Source organism: Lissotriton vulgaris, chromosome 1_1 (assembly GCF_964263255.1).
Source record: "Lissotriton vulgaris chromosome 1_1, aLisVul1.2, whole genome shotgun sequence".
NCBI lineage: Eukaryota > Metazoa > Chordata > Amphibia > Caudata > Salamandridae > Lissotriton > Lissotriton vulgaris.
The window spans coordinates 887,407,903-887,430,064 of NC_141685.1; the positions used below are offsets into that span (position 1 = coordinate 887,407,903).

The 22,162-nt window shown below is 47.4% G+C and overlaps 1 protein-coding gene across 1 annotated transcript in view; it reads right to left on the minus strand.

Moving 5' to 3' along the window:
* Window positions 1–5,714, minus strand: part of FMC1 (formation of mitochondrial complex V assembly factor 1) — a 10,986-nt gene extending 5,272 nt beyond the window's left edge. The window contains exon 1 of the mRNA XM_086958814.1: window positions 5,530–5,714. Coding sequence (XP_086814940.1) covers window positions 5,530–5,658 — 129 coding nt within the window. The 5' untranslated portion in view covers window positions 5,659–5,714. The remainder of the gene's footprint in view (window positions 1–5,529) is intronic.
* Window positions 5,715–22,162: the final 16,448 nt, after the last annotated feature.

Here is a 22,162-nt window from a genome sequence, read left to right on the forward strand (position 1 = left end):
TTAGCGTTGTCAATGACAGAGCAATTAATTTCACTATTTTTCACAACAAAACATTAAAATAAAATTGGTAATTTACAATAGCTCAAACTTTCCGAATGAAAAACATGTTGCATTGCATTTTAACTCTGTTAACTTCTGCTGATCTGATGCGCACTTTCACCACACCTCCTTCTCTAACTCCCTATTCTATTCTCGTCTCCTGTGCTGATCTGCTGCTCTCTTCCACCCCACCTCCTTCTTTAACTCCCTGTGCTGTGCTGATCTGTTCCTCTCTTCCAACAAACTCCTTCGCTAACTACCTGTTCTCTTCTCCCGTGCAAAACTGCTGATCTCTTCCACCCTGCCTCTTTTTCTCAATTCTTGTTCTCTTCTCTTCTCATGTGCTGCTCTGCTGTTCTCTTCCAACCCGCCTCCTTCTTTAACTCTCCGTTTCCTTCTCCTACGCTAATCTGCTGTTCTCTTCCACTTGCCTCTTTCTCGAACTCCCTGTTCTATTCTCCTGTGCTGATCTGCAGCTCTCTTCAACCCGCCTCTTCTCTACCTCCCTGTTCTCTTCTCCCGTCCTGTTCTGCTGCTCTCTTTAACAACACCTTCTTTAACTCCATGTTCTCTTCGCCTCTGCTAATCTGCTGCTCTCTAAAACCTGCCTCCTTCTTTAACTCCCTGTTCTCTTCTGCTGTGCTGATCTGCTGCTCTCTTCCACCCACCTCCTTCTCTAACTCCCTGTTCTCTTCTGCTGTGCTGATATGCTGCTCTCTTCCACCCGCTTCCTTATTTAAATCCATGTTCTCTTCACCTGAGCTGATTGGCTGCTCTCAAACACCCCGCCTCCTTCTTTAACTCTGTTGTATTTTCCTGAGCTAATCTGCTGTTCTCTTCCAAAAGCCTCCTTCTTGAACTCCCTGTTCTCTTCTCCTGTGCTTATATGCTGCCCTCTTCCACCCGCCTCCTTCTTTAACTCCCTGTTCTGTTCTCCCATCCTGATCTGCTGCTCTCTTCCAGCCCGCCCCCTTCTCCAAAACCCTGTTCTCGTCTCCCGTGCTGATCTGCTGATCTCTTCAACACGCATCCTTCTTTAACTCCCTGTTCTCTTATAATATGCTGATCTGCTGCTCTCTTCCACATACATCCTTCTGTAACCGCACACACACATACACACAACCACACATCCATCGCCCTCACTCTATAGATCCATCGCCCTCACTCTATAGATCCATCGCCCTCACTCTATAGATCCATCGCCCTCACTCTATCTTTCCCCCTCCCTCTAGCTATCTATCGCCCTCACTTTATCTATCTATCGCACAACAACAGCATCACTCAGGGGCACCACACCATCACTCAGGAGCACCACAACATCACTATGCGCTACCACAGCATCACCGAACGCCACTGCATCACTTGTCGCCACCACAACATCACTCAGCTCCACCACAGTATCAATGTGTGCAAACATTCAACAACAACAACTGGTTCAAATATGTTCTCTCAATGTTTCACGCTTTATTACAAATGTCACAAAAAAAGTTGATATTTCCCTTCTGTTCTTATATTTTAGTCACAATAAAATACACTAAACAATCTTCACAAAAGTTAGTAACAAAAGTTTAAGCTATTGCCATTATAAATTACAATAACTTATTTAAGTATTATTTTTTTAAACCATTGTTATTTGTAAAATCAATACTTCTAAGTCACGTAAATACAAAACATGTTGCATTAAAAATGCTATAGGTGTCACATTGTCAAAAAAATAAAAGTATTAGCATTGTAAATGACAAAGCTATTAATTTCACAATTTTAAAAAATAACACATAAATAACAAATTTGTCATGCACAAGACAAATAACTCAAACTTTCCTAATGCGAGACCTATTGCATTGCAAATAGCTTGTTTTCTTTATGGCGTCCCTCGAGGAGATCTATAAAGGGACCCTATCCCTATGGCTAGAAACTTGTGCACCACAATTTGGCTGAGTACTGAGTATTCGAATGCGAGACGATAGCGGCGGGTGGAGCGCCCTCCATGTTTCTATAAGACGATGGCATGGAACCTGTGAGCTCTATCGGGCCCATCCTGAATGGCACTGTGCACTTGAACCTACCCCTCTAGATTTCCAAGCACCCTAAACCCAGACACTATCTGGGGCATGGAAACCCCAAGTCCAATTCCCGTATCCCCTCCGGGGGAGTCAGCTAGCTTGTTAATCAAGGAGAGTTGGGCTTCATGGTGGGGGGAGGGGGCATCAGGATCGGTGAAAACCCTGCTACTCCAGAACCCCCCAACCTCCCAGCTGACACCATATGTGATATGGGGGCCTCCATGGAAACCCCCTTCAAACGGGGATTTAGGAACTACCTCCTCCATCAATGTATGTGTTGGACAGGCCTCGTGGAAGGCCCGCTCCCTCCCCGCATGGCGGGGCCCGGGCCCCTGCTCCTCCTGTGTCCTAGACAAGAACTACCCCTGCAACCCACCGGAACTACCCACGGCACGTCCGACGGAACTCCAGCTCCTGAACACCCCGGTATCGGCTGGCCCGGGCCCCTTCCAGGACCAATGCCCCCGGCCCAGCCGCCATTTTGGACACTACACGACAAGGCCGCGTGGCCTCGGATCGACCCCAACCCCGGGCCTGGCCAGGCCCCGACATCGAGGCACCACCATCCACCCAGGAGATGAAGAGACCACTCGGCAGGTCAATGGGAGAAGGAGTGTCAATGGCTCCCCTCCGCCAGGTGTCGATCGCCCCCGGCCTCCCCGGGCGCTGGCTCCACCCCCCTGCTGGGTGTCTGGACTCCCTCATCCCGGACCTCCCGACCTCCAAGTGCGAGGGTCCGGACATCAAAGGGCGCCAGACCTATAACTGGGGCAGCTCCAGAGCAGGAAGGCAGTTGTATCCTGGAGTCGAGAGACACCGAGACAAACTCATCCTTGGAGGCCTGCTGGCGCTGCTGCGGCTCCTTCTCGTGAACCATCATCCAGGCCTGCTGGCGCTGCCGCAGCCCTACTCATCGTGAACCATCTTCGAAGCCTGCTGGCGCTGCCGCGGCCCTCATCATCGTGAAACCATCTTCGAAGCCTGCTGGCGCTGCCGCGGCTCCTCATCGTGAACCATCTTCGAAGCCTGCTGGTGCTGCCACGGCCCTCATCATCGTGAACCATCTCCGAGCCTGCTGGCGCTGCCGCGGCCCATCCTTGCGAACCCTCAAGCTCAAGGATTGTGAGCTCCATCTCCTGCCGCTCCCGTACCGGACCGATACTAAGACTGTCCCGCTACTCCTTTTCCCCCAAAGAGACTAGAATTGGCAGGATCCTCGTATCCTGCTCCCACTGTATCGTTTATCACCTTGCCTCAAGATTTCTATATAAAGTGTGCAGAACTCATCTCTGTGTGGTGTCCATCTGTGGGGGGGGGGGGGGGGGGGAAGTTACTTGTCTGTACGATCACCGGAGAGGGCCCTCACCGGAGGCCTCTCCCCCTGTCCTCAGCCGACCCTCCGGGTCTCCGTCTAACAGTATGTGTGTCACTCTGCCTGTCGGAAATCCTTGAAAAATGGACCCTTAACGCTTTTCTTTTAGGAAATAGTCTTATCTTTTTATGTTTCCTTTTCATATTTAATTACTTACACCAGATAATAATGGACGATTTTGTTTTGAAAATGCATATATATATATATATATATACACACACACACACACACACACACACACAGTAAGAACTACTGCTTAATATTAAAACGTGTTAGTCTTCTGAACTTATGGTGAGATAACATTTGGAATATTGTGTGTGTATATATATATATATATATATATATATATATATATATATATACACACACACACACAATATTCCAAATGTTATCTCACCATAAGTTCAGAAGACTAACACGTTTTAATATTAAGCAGTAGTTGACTTCTTCCAGGTTTCAATGATTTAAATTTACTCTTACATGGAACATTTTCTTCCACTGAGTTACAGCAAATTAAACTCATAACTGATAACAGTAATTCCGTCTCACTTAAGTGTTATTCTTACATTGGGTCCAATGGCCGAATCTTAAAGTGCAGTGTTTACCTAAACATGTTTAGGTGTCTTGATGAAAAGATCATGTGAATGTGCCATTTAGAAACCTCTCAGTCTATCTGACCAAGTCATCTCTGGATGTATACCTAGAATCGAATGAGGTAACCAATGATAAAACAGTCAATGCTTTTAAGCAAGCAATGAAAATGATATTCAATTTTGTACAAAAAAAGACATCAATTCGCACAATGCAGCTATATAATTATGAACCCCTATAGTCCTCAAACGTTTAGCAAAACTAGGGCGTATAAATAACTCTTAAGCAATAAAAATAATTACAACTTTAGATTTCTTGTATGATGTATACTTATTGTGTCGTGAATGTTCAGAACAAGCAAACTCCACATAATTATGTGAATCTTCAGTTGTGAGAACTCAAAGGTAACCAGGTGACAACTGTATAGAATTTCAATGAATCGTTTGCCATGTTAGACACGTGTATAGGAAAAAAAGAAAGGTAACTATAAACTAATTCACAAGCTAAATAATAGTGGACAACTATATATACACACATACATTCTCACACACATACAGTAAATTGTTGACTTTGCTAAGAATATGAATTTAGGAAAATAAAGAAAATGTCCTGTTCCTTTTTCACTCAGAAGCTTAAAAGTTGGTTCTGTCTGTCATTTAAATGGAAGTGTGGGATTTGATGTATATATTTATATATTTATACGGGGGACGTCACTTGTGAAAAACGTGTTGGTCGTGGCTACTTTTATAACAATCGTGAATGGATGAATGAATAATAATTGACAATAATCTCCATCTTAACAAAAAGCAGTCTGAGCAATAACTTAATGCCATCAATGTTAAAAGAAACAGCGCAGGTATACATTGCACAAGTGACTGGCTAAAGTGGGCAATGATATGATAATATTGCACTATTGGGCCATGTTTTCCTAAAAATATTGAATTATGCATTTTGTTTTTTTATTTGGCCACCGAGTAAAGCAGGCTTAACTTTCAGTTAAGTGTGAATTTATCTCAAGTTATCTATTGAAGCAAAAATACAACACGTTTCCTTTTAACCGATTTAACATATCCACTACGTGTAACCTGTGTTGGTGCGTGCACCTGAATTTGTTCAGCCGGGCCCAAGTTGCCCTTACCTTATCACGGACGAAGCATTACATTATCTGACCGATGTTTTGAGAGTTTCTCTCAATATTTAGACTACTTGTAATAGAAAAAGTTGCCAAAATATATTTTCCAGGGGGTTATTTAAGAGCCACCAGCGCGTTTTCTGACTCAAGAACCAAGAGCCTAAACGACTACTTTTGAGAGACACTTTTCTGTTGTATTACCGGACGGTCATTAGTGCTGAGTGAATGACCGTTGAGCAGTTCTGGTGCTCCAGGGAGACAAATATGCAAAACAGTGTGTTGCACACTACGTTCCAAATTGTCTTTTTCCTGCGCTTTCAAAACATCCTTACCCGATGTCGCGCACTCTGTTCCCGGATATATTGGTAGGCGGCTGTATTCTGGTTCTGGGGCCCCTGAAGAAGCCGCAGCTCACGCAGGAGTGCCCGGAGGGTGCGGGCCGGGGGGCCCAGCGCAGCCATGCTACGAGTCAGTGCTTCAATGCAGATTCGACGTCAACAAAGGGTGTCATAGAAGAAGGACTTATCAATGTCATTGAGGCCATGTTGGAGTGGATCCTGTTCTCCGTTCCAAGATTGGTTACGGGCGTCTCTCTAGGGCAGACATATTAAAATCAGTCAGTACATCATAGACTCGTGTGAACGGCTTCCAAAGTATGTAGGTGATACAGCCATCTCGGAGTGGTGATTACGCTCCCCCGAAGGAAGCGGGGAGTTGTCAGAAAAAAAACGTGTTGTCTAATTATAGTGTTACACTCTTTAAAACGTAGTTTAAACATTTTTTTTTTTACAATAAAATTATAATCTGACCGACAGTCATACATAGTGTAGGGTCGGGCCCTAGGCCCTCATGCTGGTAATGACTGTACACACTGGATACTGGGTGCAGAGCACGTGCGCCCGGCCACTTTTATTATAGCTGTGTCACCTGACCGGTGACATCAGTGGTGGGTGGATGTTTAGTGTGATTATATTCTGAACACTAGAATGCTGACTGTGAAATCTGTAAATCTGTAAAATCTGCTTATTTTACAATAAAATTATAATCTGACCGAAAGTCATACATAGCATATCTGCAATAACACCCCGCTATCAATTACGGCTCCTGCATCACGTATTGTGCACATTTTAAGAGCTCAGTGCATTGCCGCTGTTGCATAAATCAGGGTTTTAGGCTGTTAAGGTCAATGCCTGCCAGCAAAGTCTACGGTTGTTAGATCAGATGTTGCTGTGTCCAATCATACAGGTATCCTTAAGATGGCTGTTGGAGAATGGGTCCCCAGGGGCACTTGGTAAAGCCAATGTCCCCCTGGGGTATTTCGCGCGAGGGACGACCTCACGCGGCCTGATTGGGTGGTGGGAGGGGCTAGGTCCAAGTGAAGGGTGGGGAGGGAGGGTTTGACGTCACTCTGAGCGAGTGAGAGGAGCGGTGGTGTCGTGTTTGACAGGAGCAGCTGTGAGGTAATCCTGTCAGCGCTGTCACACGTTCTGCGAGCTGTTTTTTCGACGATTTTTCTGTCAGAAAGTGAAGAATGGCCGCTGAGGATATTGCATTAGAGGCAGTGCGAGCTTTGCTGGCTGTCGGACGGAGTGATTTGCTGAGACCTGGCGCTGTGGTAGATACCTCAGTGGCGGTGAAGCGTCCTCGTCGCCTAGCAGCGGAGGGAGTGTCGAGGGCTGTGGCCGCCTGCCAGCCGGTTCACAGTAATGCTTCGGAGGAGGAAGGAGTTGTGAAGATGCTGGCAGCAAGAGCCAGGAGAGCGCGTTCTGTGAGCAGAGGAGGCCGGGGTAAGAAAATTCCACCCCTGCGCTCGTCTTCGGCCCCAAGTGCGTTGCGGGAGGGCCCCAAGTTGGTCACTACACCGACCAGACGTCGGGCCGGCAGGCGCGGAGGCAGTGCCAATAGCGCTTTTGACGTGCGTGTATCGCATTATCAGCTGGCTGAGGGAGGTGCTGACAGGGCTTACGAGGAACATCTGGCAACTGCGCCACAGGTGTCTGGAGGTGCGAGGTCACGACCCGGCATGAAAGTTGTGTCAGAAGTGCGTAAGAGGTTGGACGGCCCGTCGGCGAGCGGCAAGAGAATTGACATAGCACCAGAATTAGAGGCTGACAGGCAGAGGCAGACTTTGGTGGACTATTCCAGCGATAGCGAGTCCGAGGAATATGCTCTGTCAGGAGTTGATGAAGGCGACGACGGCAGGGATGATTCGCCTGATGCCGAGGATCAGCTCCAACGGGACGAGTTTATGGACTGCCAAGACATTCTTGTCCCTCAGCCTAGAGGCCCCCCTACACAATTTCTTGATGAAAATGTTCATGTCAATGTAACATATGATTCTCATTTTCCACAGGATCAGCAGCTGAGGGAGGGTGTGATGTGGCAGCCTCAAGTTAGGCAATTCAGGAGCGGGAGGTGGGGGGACGTGGTTGGCAGGGGTGGGGATAGGCAACTGAAGGAGGCTGCGGCATTGTTTCCTGACGCCAGGCCTCCGCCTGGGCGTCCTGAGGTATCTTTTGATGATGGGTCTGCGACTCCGCAAGGCCAATGGGTGTGGGTGGAGCACACGGAGCTGCCAGTGCCAAAAAGGTCTGGCACCTCTGCTTCACGAACAGCTGGTAAGTATGTCACAGGTCCTCGCTCGAGCGGCGAGTACCTCACGGGGGCTGCTGGTCTAGTGGCGGATGAGCAGTTCTTTTTCTCTCAGTCAGAGCCGCAGAGCGCGGTACTTGGGGGAGGGGTTAGTTCAAAACACGGATCTAGTGCTGATTTCATACCTACGACTGGGCGCTTTTCACGGAGGCCTGAGTCAGAGGTTCGAAGTCGTTTTCTTAATTTAGCGTCTGGCACTAGGCCAGGTACAAGTTTTGCTATATCGGAAAATGACAAACAGTTTGGTGGTGCTGATGGTGAATCGGATAAAGAAAATTAGTATTATGCAAGAGGTGGTTTGTCTCAGGGAGGCAAGGAGGGTACTGGGAGGGGGGTGAGGCGAATAACTTCTGCCAGTGTGTTTCAGAGTTCTGGAGCGGTTCTTTCACCGGCACGTGGGCAGATTGGACATCATCAGTGTGATGGTCTGGAGGACTTTCGTCAATGGGCTGCGCAGTTACCAGCAGGTAAGACAGACTGGTGGGCTGCTTGGACACGGCCGTTGGCAGGTGGTACAGGTGTGGCGCCTGCCGAGGGTGGGCATGAGTTGGCGGTTGGGGGTGAAGGTTTGGGGTCGAATCATGGGGGATACCCGCAGGCTACGTCAGGGCAAGGGGGGAGGATGGATAAGGAAGGGGGAGGGAGCCCCAGGTCGTCGGTGACTAGTTCGGGTCAGGATGAGACTCCGAGAGCAAGCGGCGCGAGACTGCCTTATATGGGGGTGTCGATGCCTTTAGGTATACATTTGTCCAATAGAACCAGGCAGCGTATCTGGAATCATGAGTATGTGGATGTGTTCCGGCTACTACATAGGGATTTACAGGCAAGGGAAGGTTCCAAAGAGGAGGAAGCTGAATTGTCCCGTAGGCCCAAGGTGCCGAAAACAATTGAAAATTGGACAGCGGCGTTCCTTATTTATGCCAGCGTGTATTGCGAACGTTATCCTGAGAGGGCGGTTTCGCTATTCAAATACATAGATGTAATTCGAAGGGCGCATTTGCAGGCAGGGGGATATGCGTGGCTAAATTACGATGAGGAGTTTCGGGCGAGAATGAGTTTATTTAACGATAAGCCGTGGGGGGAGGTCGACCAGGAGTTGTGGTTGCAGTGGTTGTCGGGTCACTCCTCTGCTAACACGATCCATACGGCTAGCGGGTTGCCGATTCCTTACCGGCCCTTTTCTCAGCGTCCCGCCATAATGGGGGCGGGTAGTGTCGGACGGGGTCAGTTGCCCACAACTGGTGCTTGCTGGAGCTTTAATCGGGGTTCCTGTGTGCGCCAGTATTGTAAATTCAAGCACGAATGCGCTCAGTGTGGCGGCAGACATGCCATTTTTCAGTGCTTTCCCAACCAGCATCCCGGAGAGCATGGTAGAGGTCAGAGGGGGGGCGAGGATCAGTGCCGCCTCTTATGCCAAAAGGCGCCTACCCCAATTAGATTGCAGGCCATGTTGGATTCGTTGGAGAGGTACCCGGATGTGGAAGGAGCGGCCAAATTATTTTGGGGGTTTCGGCTTGGATTTAGGATCGGCTACCAAGGCCCCAGAGCCTTGCGATGGGCTGATAATCTCAGGTCAGCAAAAGAGTTGGCTCCAGTGGTGAAGGCGAAGTTGAAGAAGGAATTGGATTTGGGTAGAATCGTTGGCCCTTTCGCGGTTTGCCCTTTGCCCAATTTAATTGTGTCGCCCCTTGGTGTGATCCCAAAGAAAGCCCAAGGCGAGTTTTGCCTGATACATCATTTGTCTTGGCCCGAAGGGCAGTCAGTAAACAACTTCATCTCCACCACTGACTCTGCAGTGTCATATTCGTCAGTGGATGACGCGTTGGAATTGGTACGTAAGGCCGGGGTGGGAGCTGACCTTGCTAAATGTGACATTCAGGCTGCCTTCCGCCTGTTGCCTATTCATCCGGTGGATTTCGAGTTGCTGGGCATGTATTTTGATGGAGAGTACTATGTGGATCGGGTGTTACCCATGGGCTGTGCTATCTCTTGCTCACTTTTTGAAACCTTTAGTACATTTCTGGAGTGGTGTGTAGTCCAGCGCTCAGAGCACGTGGCGGTATGTCACTACTTGGATGATTTTTTGTTTGTGGGCAAAGCGGTACGGAACAGTGTGCCAAGGTTTTGGCCTGTTTCCAGGCAGTGGCTAAGGAGTTTGGTGTGCCTTTGGCTGAAGACAAGACGGAGGGTCCAACGTCCACGTTGACCTTTTTGGGTATAGAAATAGACACAAACGAAATGGTGGCTCATTTGCCTCGAGCGAAAGTGCAGGAGATCAGGCTTTGTCTTCAGGAAGTTTTGGGTGCCAAAAAAGTGCAGCTGCGGCAAGTCCAGAGGCTTCTGGGCTACTTGACTTTTGCATGTAGAGTTGTCAGGGCTGGCAGGACCTTTTGTAGGCGTCTGGGCTTTGCTATGGCGGGGGCGTCCTTGCCCCACCATCACATCCGTTTGACAACGAAAATTAAGGAAGACTTAAGTATCTGGTTGCGCTTTTTGGATGAGTTCAATGGCGTGTCCGTCAATTTTGTGACGGAAGACACTGTCTGGCAGGTGCAAATATTCTCGGATGCGGCCGGAGCCATGGGTTTCGGCTTGTTTTGGGAAGGTAGGTGGTGCGCTGAGCGGTGGCGGCAGAGTGGTTACAACAAGGCCGCAGCATCGATTTTCTGGAATTCTTCCCCTTGTTAGTAGCGCTGCAAGTTTGGGGTGAGGAGTTCAAGGACCGCTGCGTGCTGTTTCATATCGATAACATGGCAGTGGTTAGCCTGGTTAATGGGCAGCGGGCCAAAGATGCACGGGTGCTGCAATTGTTGCGGGCTTTCATGTTACGTGTTCTGCAGTTGAATATTGTTTTTAGAGCTCAACACATCCCTGGTGTCAACAATTCAATTGCCGACGCTTTGTCTCGTTGTCAGTGGCAGAGGTTTCGGGACTTGGCACCTGGAGCGGACCGATGCAGGACACCGATTCCGTCAAACATGTGGGACCTGGGGAACTGAGAATGGCAGAGTTTGTTGAACAGTCCTTAGCTGTCTCCACGCGACACAGTTATCAGCTGGCATGGGCTGGGTTTTTGGGATATGCGGCACAGCGCGGCAGAAACGGTACAGCAGTTCAAAATGAGAAGTTTATGTGGGAGTTTGTGTTATATCTGATAGACAAAGGTTTGTCGCCATCCACCATTTCAGGCAAGTTGGCGGGAATTTCGTTTTATAGTCAATTGTTCTTGGGGTGTGAGGTTCGAATGGGTTTCCGTTTACTAAAAATGTTAAAAGGTTTTGGGAGGTCGGTTTCGCGGGAGAAAAAGTTGAGAAATCCCATTACATTTACATTGTTACAAAGCCTGTTGGGCGTACTGCCCGTTTGCTGTTATGATGAATGGGAGTGGACTCGATTCAGGTTATGTATGGTATGGTTGTTCTTCGGTGCATTTAGGATATCAGAACTACTGGGGTTGCGTAATCAAGTGGGGATCCAGTCATCGGATATCGAAATCCTGGGTAATGGAGTGTTGCAAATTACATTAAGACAGTCGAAGACAGACCAGGCAGGAAAGGGGATGTTGGTGCTTCTGGGTAGGAGCGGGGTCCGGGGTTGTTGTCCGGTGGGGGAGTGGGAGTCATTTGTTGAGTCAGATGTCTTTCAAGAGGGCGGGATATTTTGCCATAAGAATAAAACACAATTGAATTGTTTCCAATTTTTAGCTGTTTTACGGAAGGCCTTGGTTTTGGTGGGGGAGAATCCACAATGTTTTGGGACACATTCTTTCAGAATCGGTGCAGCTACTGAAGCAGCAAGGTTGGGTTGGGGGAAAGAGGAGTTGCAGCGTATCGGGCGGTGGAAATCCAATTGTTGTTTTAAATATGTCAGGTTGTAAATGTTTTAAAAAAAAAAAATAGAGAGGGGTTTCGAGTTGGTTAATGTTCCTTTTTCCATCACAGGTCGAGTGGCGGATTTTCCTCGGAAAAAGAGGACCTGGATTGTCGGCCATTCGATAGTGAAATGGGCAGCGAACTTTGCTGGACAGCAGCTGTGTGGGAGAGGTCTGGGCTTGTATGGTAATGACCATGAGGTGATTTGGAAAGGTTTAAGGGGGATGAAATGGGGGGAGTTGTTCCCGGTTCTAAATAAAATGGCTGAAGTTTGGGGCATTCCAGACTTACTGATCCTACATTTAGGAGAAAACGATCTGGTTGACTGTTCTGGATTGGCTTTAATCAAGCCAATGAAACTTGATTTGGCGGTGATAAAAGACAGGTGGGAAGGGACCCGGGTAGTGTGGACGGAATTTTTGTACAGGAGCCAGTGGAAAGGAGCCAGGGTTCATGCGGCAGTGGAAAGGGCTCGCCGAAAAGTTAACAAGGCTTTGAAATCGTACTGTGTGGCGATGGGCATCACGGTCATTGCACACGAGTATTTTAACAATGAAATGTTGCATTTGTTGAGGAATGATGGGGTTCATCTCTCACAAATGGGTCAGTCCTATTACTTGATGGAACTTAGAGACACTTTGGCCATTCTATGGTGTGTGGACTTGTGGTGTTCCAAACCAAAAAATTGAGTGGACAAACAATAAAGGCAGTGTTTTCCTTCACTGGGAATTCTTACAATGACTTGAGCGGTCCATTTACGACTTGGGAGGATGGTTTTTTGGGTGGGGCAGGAAAATTCAGAGGTTTTCCTGGGTGGCATGTGTTATGGGGATTGGATAATCTAGAGCGGATTCATCCTTTCTCTAAGGGGGAGGGCTTGGGAGGGTAGGTGGGGATGAGATGGAAAGAAGAAGGAAAACATACGGATGGTATAAAAACAAGTCATGGATTTGGAAATAAAGCATTGGAAATGGAAATGGTTATATGGAAAGGTTGAAAATAAAGCAAAAGGTTTGTTTGGAAAAGTTTATGTTGCGGGTCTGTCTTTGGCTGTCCTGGTAATAAAGGTGACCTTTTATGCTATATTCAGAGTTGTGTGAGAGTCCTTATTTGCGCGATGGGTCCCCAGGGGCACTTGGTAAAGCCAATGTCCCCCTGGGGTATTTCGCGCGAGGGACGACCTCACGCGGCCTGATTGGGTGGTGGGAGGGGCTAGGTCCAAGTGAAGGGAGGGGAGGGAGGGTTTGACGTCACTCTGAGCGAGTGAGAGGAGCGGTGGTGTCGTGTTTGACCCACCCACCCACCCTGGCTGCACAAATCAAGGGTAGGGTGTTCTTGTTTACTGTCGTGTGTCACTGTTTGTTATGTGTATAAAATAAAAAATTAAAAAAAAATAAAAAACAGCGAATAAGATAAGAAATAAATATATAAATAAGTACATGCATACTATCTCTGATATATTGACGAAGTGTCAGGATGTCACCTCAGGACACTACAGGCAGACTCTTTTTGTTGTGTTGTCGGCGTGTGTTATGGGGATTGGATAATCTAGAGCAGATTCATCCTTTCTCTAAGGGGGAGGGCTTGGGAGGGTAGGTGGGGATGAGATGGAAAGAAGAAGGAAAACATACGGATGATATAAAAGCAAGTCATGGATTTGGAAATAAAGCATTGGAAATGGAAATGGTTATATGGAAAGGTTGAAAATAAAGCAAAAGGTTTGTTTCGAAAAGTTTATGTTGCGGGTCTGTCTTTGGCTGTCCTGGTAATAAAGGTGACCTTTTATGCTATATTCAGAGTTGTGTGAGAGTCCTTATTTGCGCGAAAATTGGTAGACCATTTTCAGCATGCACATTCATCTCTCTTTCGGTTATCTAATGGGCACCAATTACTGGAGGTGAAGTAAGTAGGGAACTGTAGGCGGATAATGAGAGGGATTGGATCAGTGGGCGGAGTCAAAGGTGTTGCCAGAAAGAGCATAACATTTCAAAATTTGCGAACATTCTCATCAAGAATTTTCAATTCTATTAAGGACACGGAGGCAAGGATTATGCTTCTCAATTTTCTTTACTGAAAATTCTCAGTAGCCAATCAGAAAAGTGAAACAAAAAAGACATACTACAACACCCATGAACCCTAGTGGGTGTCACATGGTAACCATAGAGTAGACCCCTATATAAGGAGTATAAGAGAATAGTACATCCTCTTTCTTTGTGTAGAGTAGCAGGTAAATCCAAACAATAATAAACAGTTCAATTTCTGGAACCATAGGAAATAAGAAGTCATCGGTCAGAAGGAAATCCACCGGCCAACAGGCAACAGCAAAACTTGAAGTTAACAGCGAAGAAACAGCATCCAGCGTGAATCCACAAAGAGTCTCCGCAAAGGCGAATGACACCACATCTTACTTGAGGTCAGAACCTGAAATCGAAAGGTAAAGCCGTAATACCAGATCTCCAAAAGGAGTTACATCGTAAGGGAAGGGCAAACAAGAGTATAAACATATACATTGTAGTTTAAACATATCAAATCAGACATTACAGTACTGAATTATGGGTGGGATAATCCTCGCTTCCGTGTCCTTAATAGAATTGAAAATTCTTGTCACGAATGTTCGCAAATTTTGAATTCTATGTCAGGACCGGAGGCTCCGTTTATGCTTGTTTAAAGCTGAGCCACCACAACATATGCAACATTAACAATAGGTTTGTAATAAAATGTTTTAAATGTAGAGTCAGAGGACCAATCAGCAGTTTTCATAATGTCCCCTAAACTGATGATAGAGCAAGGTGGAAAAACAAAATTTTGTGTACCCCTTGTGAAATCATACTTCAATAATAATAACTCGTACTAATAGAATGTCAAGCATGACTAACCAACATAGAATAAGAAATCCACCTACACAAATACACGCTGGAAATTAATCTTGCTTATGTTGCAACTAGAATCAACTAATTATGTGATTTTGTCATGTTCCAAACTAATGAGCAGCTTTAAGATAATGGAATGCGGCATAAATATGCTTTTGTTTATGTGTTTTTGTGACAAAACGCGAGGTTAAAGTAAGTATATCGCGTTTAAGTGTGGCTATTTGCTCGGTAACTATTAACAGGCAAAACCTTAGTAAAGGGGGAGGTAAACAGAAGGGTTAAATTATTTAAATTAACATTTATTTGTGTTTGTTACTGTGATAGTTCCCATTTTGACTCCTGAGGCCTAAAAGAAAATGGAGTCACTCGATTATTGTGGTCACAAAAAGAAGTACGCATGCTTGAGCAAAGCCCGAGTCTGAATGCGAGCTGCTTGTGCCTGGAGTGACTACAGATCAAGGAAAGAATGGCCTGGAAGTATAGATGGCTGCCAGTTCCTCCTGAGACCAACAACCTCCCATGGACAGTGGACCGCACCGGGCTCCCCCAACCCCACTGACTGGCATCGGATTAGAACACTACCTCCGGCGTGTGGCCAAACAGGGCTTGACCGTTCCTCGACTCCATATGTTCCAGCCACTACAACATCTCCGACCTCGCTTTCTCTGAGAGAGGAATCTGATCGGAATACCGGAGGCATTTCTGGAGATGGTGTATCTTGAGCTGTTAAAGTGCTCGGTAATGAAGGGGACACGGGAAGATCGCTTGTATAGAAGAAGCTAGCAACCCGACGACCCGGGCTACAGACGTCAAGGACACAGTCTGCTTGGACAAAATCAAACTCAACTCTTTTTTGATCAATCTGATCTTCTGAAGGGGCAGGAGGAGTTGACAAGAAGGGGAATTGACCATAAAGCCCAGAAACTCCACAGTTTGAGAGGGAATCAACACTGATTTCTGAGGATTGACTAGAAATACCAGATTCTGCAAGAGTTCCACGGTCCAGGCAAGATGTTGCAATACCAGACGAGGGCACTGACCAAAGATAAGAATGTCGTCCAGATAAATGATGAGGCGGACGCCTCTGGCATGAAGAAACTCGATTACAGGCCTTAGAAGCTTCGTGAAGCACCAAGGTGCTGACGAGAGGCCGAACGGAAGGACTTTGTACTCGTACCACGTCCCTTGCCATTAGAACTGAAGAAAACGACGATGAGGTTTGTAAATGTGCACTGACAGATAAGCATCTTTCATATCTAGACGGACCATCCAGTCCCCTTCTTGAAGAAGATCGCAAAGAAGATGTATCCCCTCCATCTTGAAGTGACGATATACAACCCAGCCATTGAACTCCTTGAGACTTAAAACAAGCCTGGATCCACCCCCCTTCTTATGAACTAGGAAGACGTTGCTGACAAAGCCCTAAGGATGGCGAACTGTCTGCACTATGGCCTCCTTCTGCAGAAGAGACTCGATTTCGCTGGAAATGGAGACCTGATCCTGATGGGAAAAGACCATCGAGCGCGGGGGAAGAGATTGAGATGGGGAGTGAAGAAATTTGATTTTGTATCCCTGAACTGATTCTAGGATCCACGCATCTTGCGAGATCTCTTGCCATTTGTGGAGAAAAAAACTGTAGTCTGCCCCACATCTGAACCTCTGAAAAAGGAATTAGTCTCACCCAAAGCAGCGACATCGCGTTGACCTCCCTGGTTACCACCATAGCGTCCTTTTTAGTTATAGTTGCAGGAACCATGGGTGGGGTAGAAGTTTTCAGAGGAATTAGAGTCCTGATATTTTCCAGGTTGAGAATTATATCCTCGCTGGGTGCCTTGCTGGTAACCGGGGACGAACGACCGCCCCCGATGTTGTCCAGCCCTTCCAAAAACCAGACGAAAAGCCCGCTTTAAGGAACTTTGCACTTTATCTAATTTTGTTAATTTCTTCAGAAATGGTTGGCCAAACAAAAGACCCTGCGCCAAAGGACCTGACTCAGAGGAAGACAACTCCTCTAATATCGGATCAAGTTTCAGGAGTATAGAGCGACGGCGCTCACTGGACATTGCGCAGTTGGCATTGCCCAATAAACAAACTGCACGTTGAGCCCAACCAATTAAGTCATCAGGATTAATTATCTGCCCTGTAACCTTCGCTTTGAAACCCAAATCCAAGATTTTTGTGAGAGGCCCGGTCAAATCAAGCAATTTGTCCTGGCAGGACCTCCAAGTACGATCTATACCCTTCTTAGGGTCCTTAGTATACTTTTTTAAATACGTAAGCATGGAAGGATCCACTTCTGGAGTATCTGCCACCTTGTCCGCCAAATATGGACGTGGACATTCGGACCTCAAGCGTGCTCTGACATCTTTGTCAAAGGGTTGTCTCAAGTGGGACTGAACGTAATCTGCAACCTCAGTAGATGGTAACCAAGAGGAAGAATTAGGGTAAATAATAGAAGTGGGGTTAAATGTCAGCAAGGTAGGATGGAAGGGAGCGTCAACGTACCGCTCTTTGCGTTGTTTCTTGGCTGGGGGAGGGGAAGCCTCTGACTCAGATGTCGAAGCAGAGGAAGAGGTATCATCATCCTCCCTGCGAGGCGATTTGGAAGAAGAATCTTTGTTAGTGGAAACATAAGAGTGGTCAGAGGACAATGACTACGCGAGTTTAGCAAAGTCTCAAGAATGTGGATTCTTAGAAGCTTTAACACCAGAAGAAGTAGAACGAGACTTAGTGCCAGGGACCCAGCCCGGCTGTACAGCATAGTTGCATAGATGGCGCTTTAAGCGTTCAATAGCCCTGATCATAGCCTTATTAACGGAGTGTTGAACTCCCACATCCAGAGCCTCAACAAGCTCATTCTCCAAAAACCCAGAGGGTTCCTCCTCAAAATAGTCTGCGTCATCATAGTAATGTTCAGACATGATGTGCACTGGTAAGTGCCAAAATAAACCCACAGGAGGAAAGGAGATAATAAACACTGCCAAATGCACAAATGAACTAATAGTTAATGGCAGTGATAAATAAGCGGAGTGGTACAGACCCCAGGCAAGCCAAGCAACACTGGAGTATAGACACCCAAGTGTGCACTAATTATAGAATGTGGAGGGAGGGCTTGCCCAGCAACACCACTCTTGGCAGAGCCTATGCACACTTATCCAGCCCACAGTCTACAACAGGACCTGGGCATCGCTGGGAGGCTTGACGAGGTTGTGGGTTTGGAGCACAACAAGCGCTGTTCCTGAACACCAGAAATACTGGCAAAAGCTGATGAGAAAACACCGGTATGCAAAAATGGCCTCCGCGCATGCGCGGAACGGCCGAAACCTTCATCAGAAATTAGGTCTGCGCACGACCTTGCTCCCAGTCTCCCACTCCACAATAGGATTTCGCAGGCACAAAGCGCCCGTGAATTGGGAGGCAAGCCGAGCTCCCAATCAGCGCGTGCGGCCCGCAGCATGATACCAGTAACAGTGAAATGAAGCCGGCGGCGCTCACACCCAAACGTGTGTCGCTGGTGGAAAGGCGATCTGAAGGCAGCAAACAACACCAGTGAGCAAGCGCGAGTGAGTGCTTCAGCAAAGACGCGACATGAAAAAAGCACCAGGAGTATGGCAAGACTGTAAACAGCCACAGCGCGAACAGCGCAAACAAAGGAGCATATACGGGTAACAAAGAGTGCAAAAACAGAGCAGAAAGCTATTAGGCAATCAATTACAAGAAAGCATAGATAAAAGAATGGTGATGTACTTAACTGGCTGTGGAGCAGCAAAGAAAGGGGATGTCCTATTCTATTATACTCCTTATATAGGAGTCCACTCTATGGTTACCATGTGACACCCTCTAGGGTTCATGGGTATTATAGTAGGTATTTTTTGTTTCACTTTTCTGATTGGCTGCTGAGAATTTTCAATAAAGAAAACTGAGAAGCGTAATCGGAGTCTCCGGTCCTGACATAGAATTCAATTTTTAGTATTTGTTTGGCATTTCACTGACCAGTTACAGCGAATTATGATTATATTTTAACCAATGGATACACATGTTTATTTAAGGATTAACCCCTTCCCTGCGCATGACGGACCCAGGCCGTCATGAGCCACGGGTGACGTGTGCTCATGACGGCGTGGTTCGGTCATGCAGTGGCCTCTCCAACCATGAGGTACTGATTCCCCACCTGTGCGGGCGAATCAGTGAGTGGGCGGGGTCGTGATGGAACCACACTGTCATGAGCACAGCTCGCCCGTGACTCATAACGGCATGGTTCCGTCATGAGTATGGCGTGCCGCGATCACCCCCACCCCCCAGCACAGCGTCTGAATTGGCGCAGCGGCCAATGGGTTAATATGAGTTAGTCTTTATCATCAATAAATACTTTATTTGGCTAATATAGCCATAAAAGGTGCCACAATAAACAAGCACTGGCGTTGCCAATAGGTCTCGCAGTAGGAAAGTTGGAGCTATTACAATTGCAAATAACAATGCCTTTTATTTTTGCTTTCATTTTAAAAACATAAAGGGCTTTGTCATTTACAAAACCAATAGCTCCAACTTTCCTACTGCGAGACCTATTGTGCACTGCACAGTGTGGGTGAAAGTGGCACTGCGTGTGTGTGAGTGGCTTTGAGTGAGTTGCATTGCTTGGGTGAGTGGCGTTGCATGTGTGAGTGTTGTTGCGTGGGTGAGTGGCGTTGCGTGGGTGAGTGGCGTTGCGTGTGTGAGTTGCGTTGCGTGGGTGAGTGGCATTGCATGGGTGAGAGTGGCGTTGCGTGTGTGAGAGTGGGCTTGCGTTGGTGTGAGTGGCGTTGTGTGTCTGAAAGTGGTGCTGTGTGGGTAAAAGTGGCACTGTGTGGGTGTGAGTGGATTTGCGTGTGTGAGTGGCATTGCATGTGTGAGTGGCGTTGCGTGTGTGAGTGGCGTTGTGTGTGTGAGTGGCGTTGCGTGTGTGAGTGGCGTTGCGTGTGTGAGTGGCGTTGCATGTGTGAGTGGCGTTGCGTGTGCGAGTGGCGTTGCGTGTGTGAGTGGCGGTGCGTGTGTGAGTGGCGTTGCATGTGTGAGTGGCGTTGCATGTGTGAGTGGCGTTGCATGTGTGAGTGGCATTGCATGGGTGAGAGTGGGGTTGCGTGTGTGAGAGTGGGATTGCGTGGGTGTGAGTGGCGTTGTGTGTCTGAAAGTGGTGCTGTGTGGGTAAAAGTGGTGCTGTGTGGGTAAAAGTGGCACTGCGTGGGTGTGAGTGGCACTGCGTGGGTGTGAGTGGCGTTGCGTGGGTGAGTGGCGTTGCGTGGGTGAGTGGCGTTGTGTGGGTGAGTGGCGTTGCATGGGTGAGTGGCGTTGCATGGGTGAGTGGCGTTGCGTGTGTGAGTGGCGTTGCGTGCCTGAGTGGCATTGCGTGTGTGAGTGGCATTGCGTGGGTGAGTGGCATTGCGTGGGTGAGTGGCATTGCGTGGGTGAGTGGCGTTGCGTGGGTGAGTGGCGTTGCATGTGTGAGTGGCATTGCGTGGATGAGTGGTGTTGCGTGGATGAGTGGCGTTGCGTGGATGAGTGGCATTGCGTGGATGAGTGGCGTTGCGTGGATGAGTGGCGTTGCGTGGATAAGTGGCGTTGCGTGGATGAGTGGGGTTGCGCGGGTGAGTTGTGTTGCATGTGTGAGTGGTGTTGCTTGGGTGAGTGGCGTTGCTTGGGTGAGTGTGGCATTGCGTGGGTGATAGTGGGCTTGCGTGGGTGTGAGTGGCGTTGCGTGTCTGAAAGTGGTGCTGTGTGGGTGAAAGTGGCACTGCGTGGGTGTGAGTGGCTTTGCGTGAGTAGGTGAGTGAGTGGCGTTACGTGGGTGAGTGTGGTGTTGCATGGATGATAGTGGGCTTGCGTGGGTGTGAGTGGCGTTGCGTGTCTGTAAGTGTTGCTGTGTGGGTGAAAGTGGCACAGACCCTTTGATGTGGCCTGGCGCAGGAGAAATGCTGCTGCTGCTAATTAAATATAAAAAGTGTTTAGGGACTCACGGCTGCCGAGAGTAACAAGGCAGTGCTGGGAGGGGGGCTGCACACCAACTGAAGTGCTCTGGTTGCACGGCCTGCGGCCGGCCGTGTGAAGTGATAAGCCTTTGAAGTACACAGGCATGCTGTGACGGAGGTGTGAGAGGTCTTGCAGGGAACAGATGGCCTGGCTGTGAAGCAGGGGGCGGGGCAGCGCTGGGGAAGCCTGTGGGAGGGTGATTGATGCCTTTGATGTGGGGAGGGAGGAGAGCCTTTTGCGAGCCTGCAGGAGAAATGCTGCCGATGCGCGTGCATGTTTAATCACGTGATTCACGTGAACTTAAAGAAAACCGCGGCTGAAAGCCCGTGGTTTGAAGAGGATTTTGCCGACTTGAATTCTCCCCATTTCCCATTCCTGCGGAATGATAAAGGCGAGACCTAAAAACGTACTGTGTGAAAATACAAATAATACACAAGGTGCAGCCATAAGAAAAATACTAAGCACAATAAAAGCCTGATAAAACATACAGTGGAAGTGCCACTCTGTAGCAAATAGCACTTAATTCATGACTAATTGTGGGAAAACTCACATATAAATGAAATGTACTTTCTATATGCATACAGGGCCTCCTGTATTGCAATTAAAAATCTTACTATTGCACATACAAAATTTAAAATCTAATTTATCAACAGACTAAGAGCTTGATCCCTATTAATAATTGTATCAGTAATAAAAAGAGGTTTAACACTTTCTTCCATTTTTCTAGAAACCACAAACAGTCCCACAAGATATGTGGGCCACTACAGTTTACCTGTGACCCACATGAACAGACCCAGTTCATTTCTCATTGCGGTTTTTATCTTCCTGTCTGCATTACATGGGTTCAGGCAATTCTAAATTTCAATACCACATTTCTAAGCTTAGGACTTGGCTTGGTATCAATGTAAGGGAACATATGATTGATATAGCGCGCAGGGACCAACTAGCTCAATTTTACCATACTCTCCTTGGGCCCATACAACATTCATACATTGAACTAGTAGTCCTGCCTAACCAATTTACTAATTTATTTACCCATCAGTTTGTCCAGGGGTCCGATTTAGGACTTATACCTGTAAACCATGACTTACCAATCCTTGTCACCTTATCATAAGTCCTGTGGATCAGGGAGTTAGTATAAACAGATAGAATTTAAACACATTTATCTTTCTTATAATAACCACAGACTCGGTGAAAGTTTTAAAACCTTTATCTGTAATAAACTTTCTGAGTCAAATGAAAAGGGCCAAAATCTCGTGACCATAAATTTTACAAGCAAAAATATAACCAGTAGGACATAAAGTTTGTAAGAAATCATAGTAACACCTGTAGACATTGGTAACTGGGAAGGGTGAGAAAGGGAAATAGCACAAGGACATCTCACATTGATTATATTTACCTAGAATGGTGCAATGACCAATCCTGGCCACGGGTTGGGGCAAAATACGGACCAGGACCAGACTCCCGACTAATCAGGTGCCCATGGAAAAAGACAGGTGCAGATCAGGACAGATGACCTCAGCTAAGTGCAACGCCAGCGTCACACCCCTCTCTCTAGGAAAAGCCAA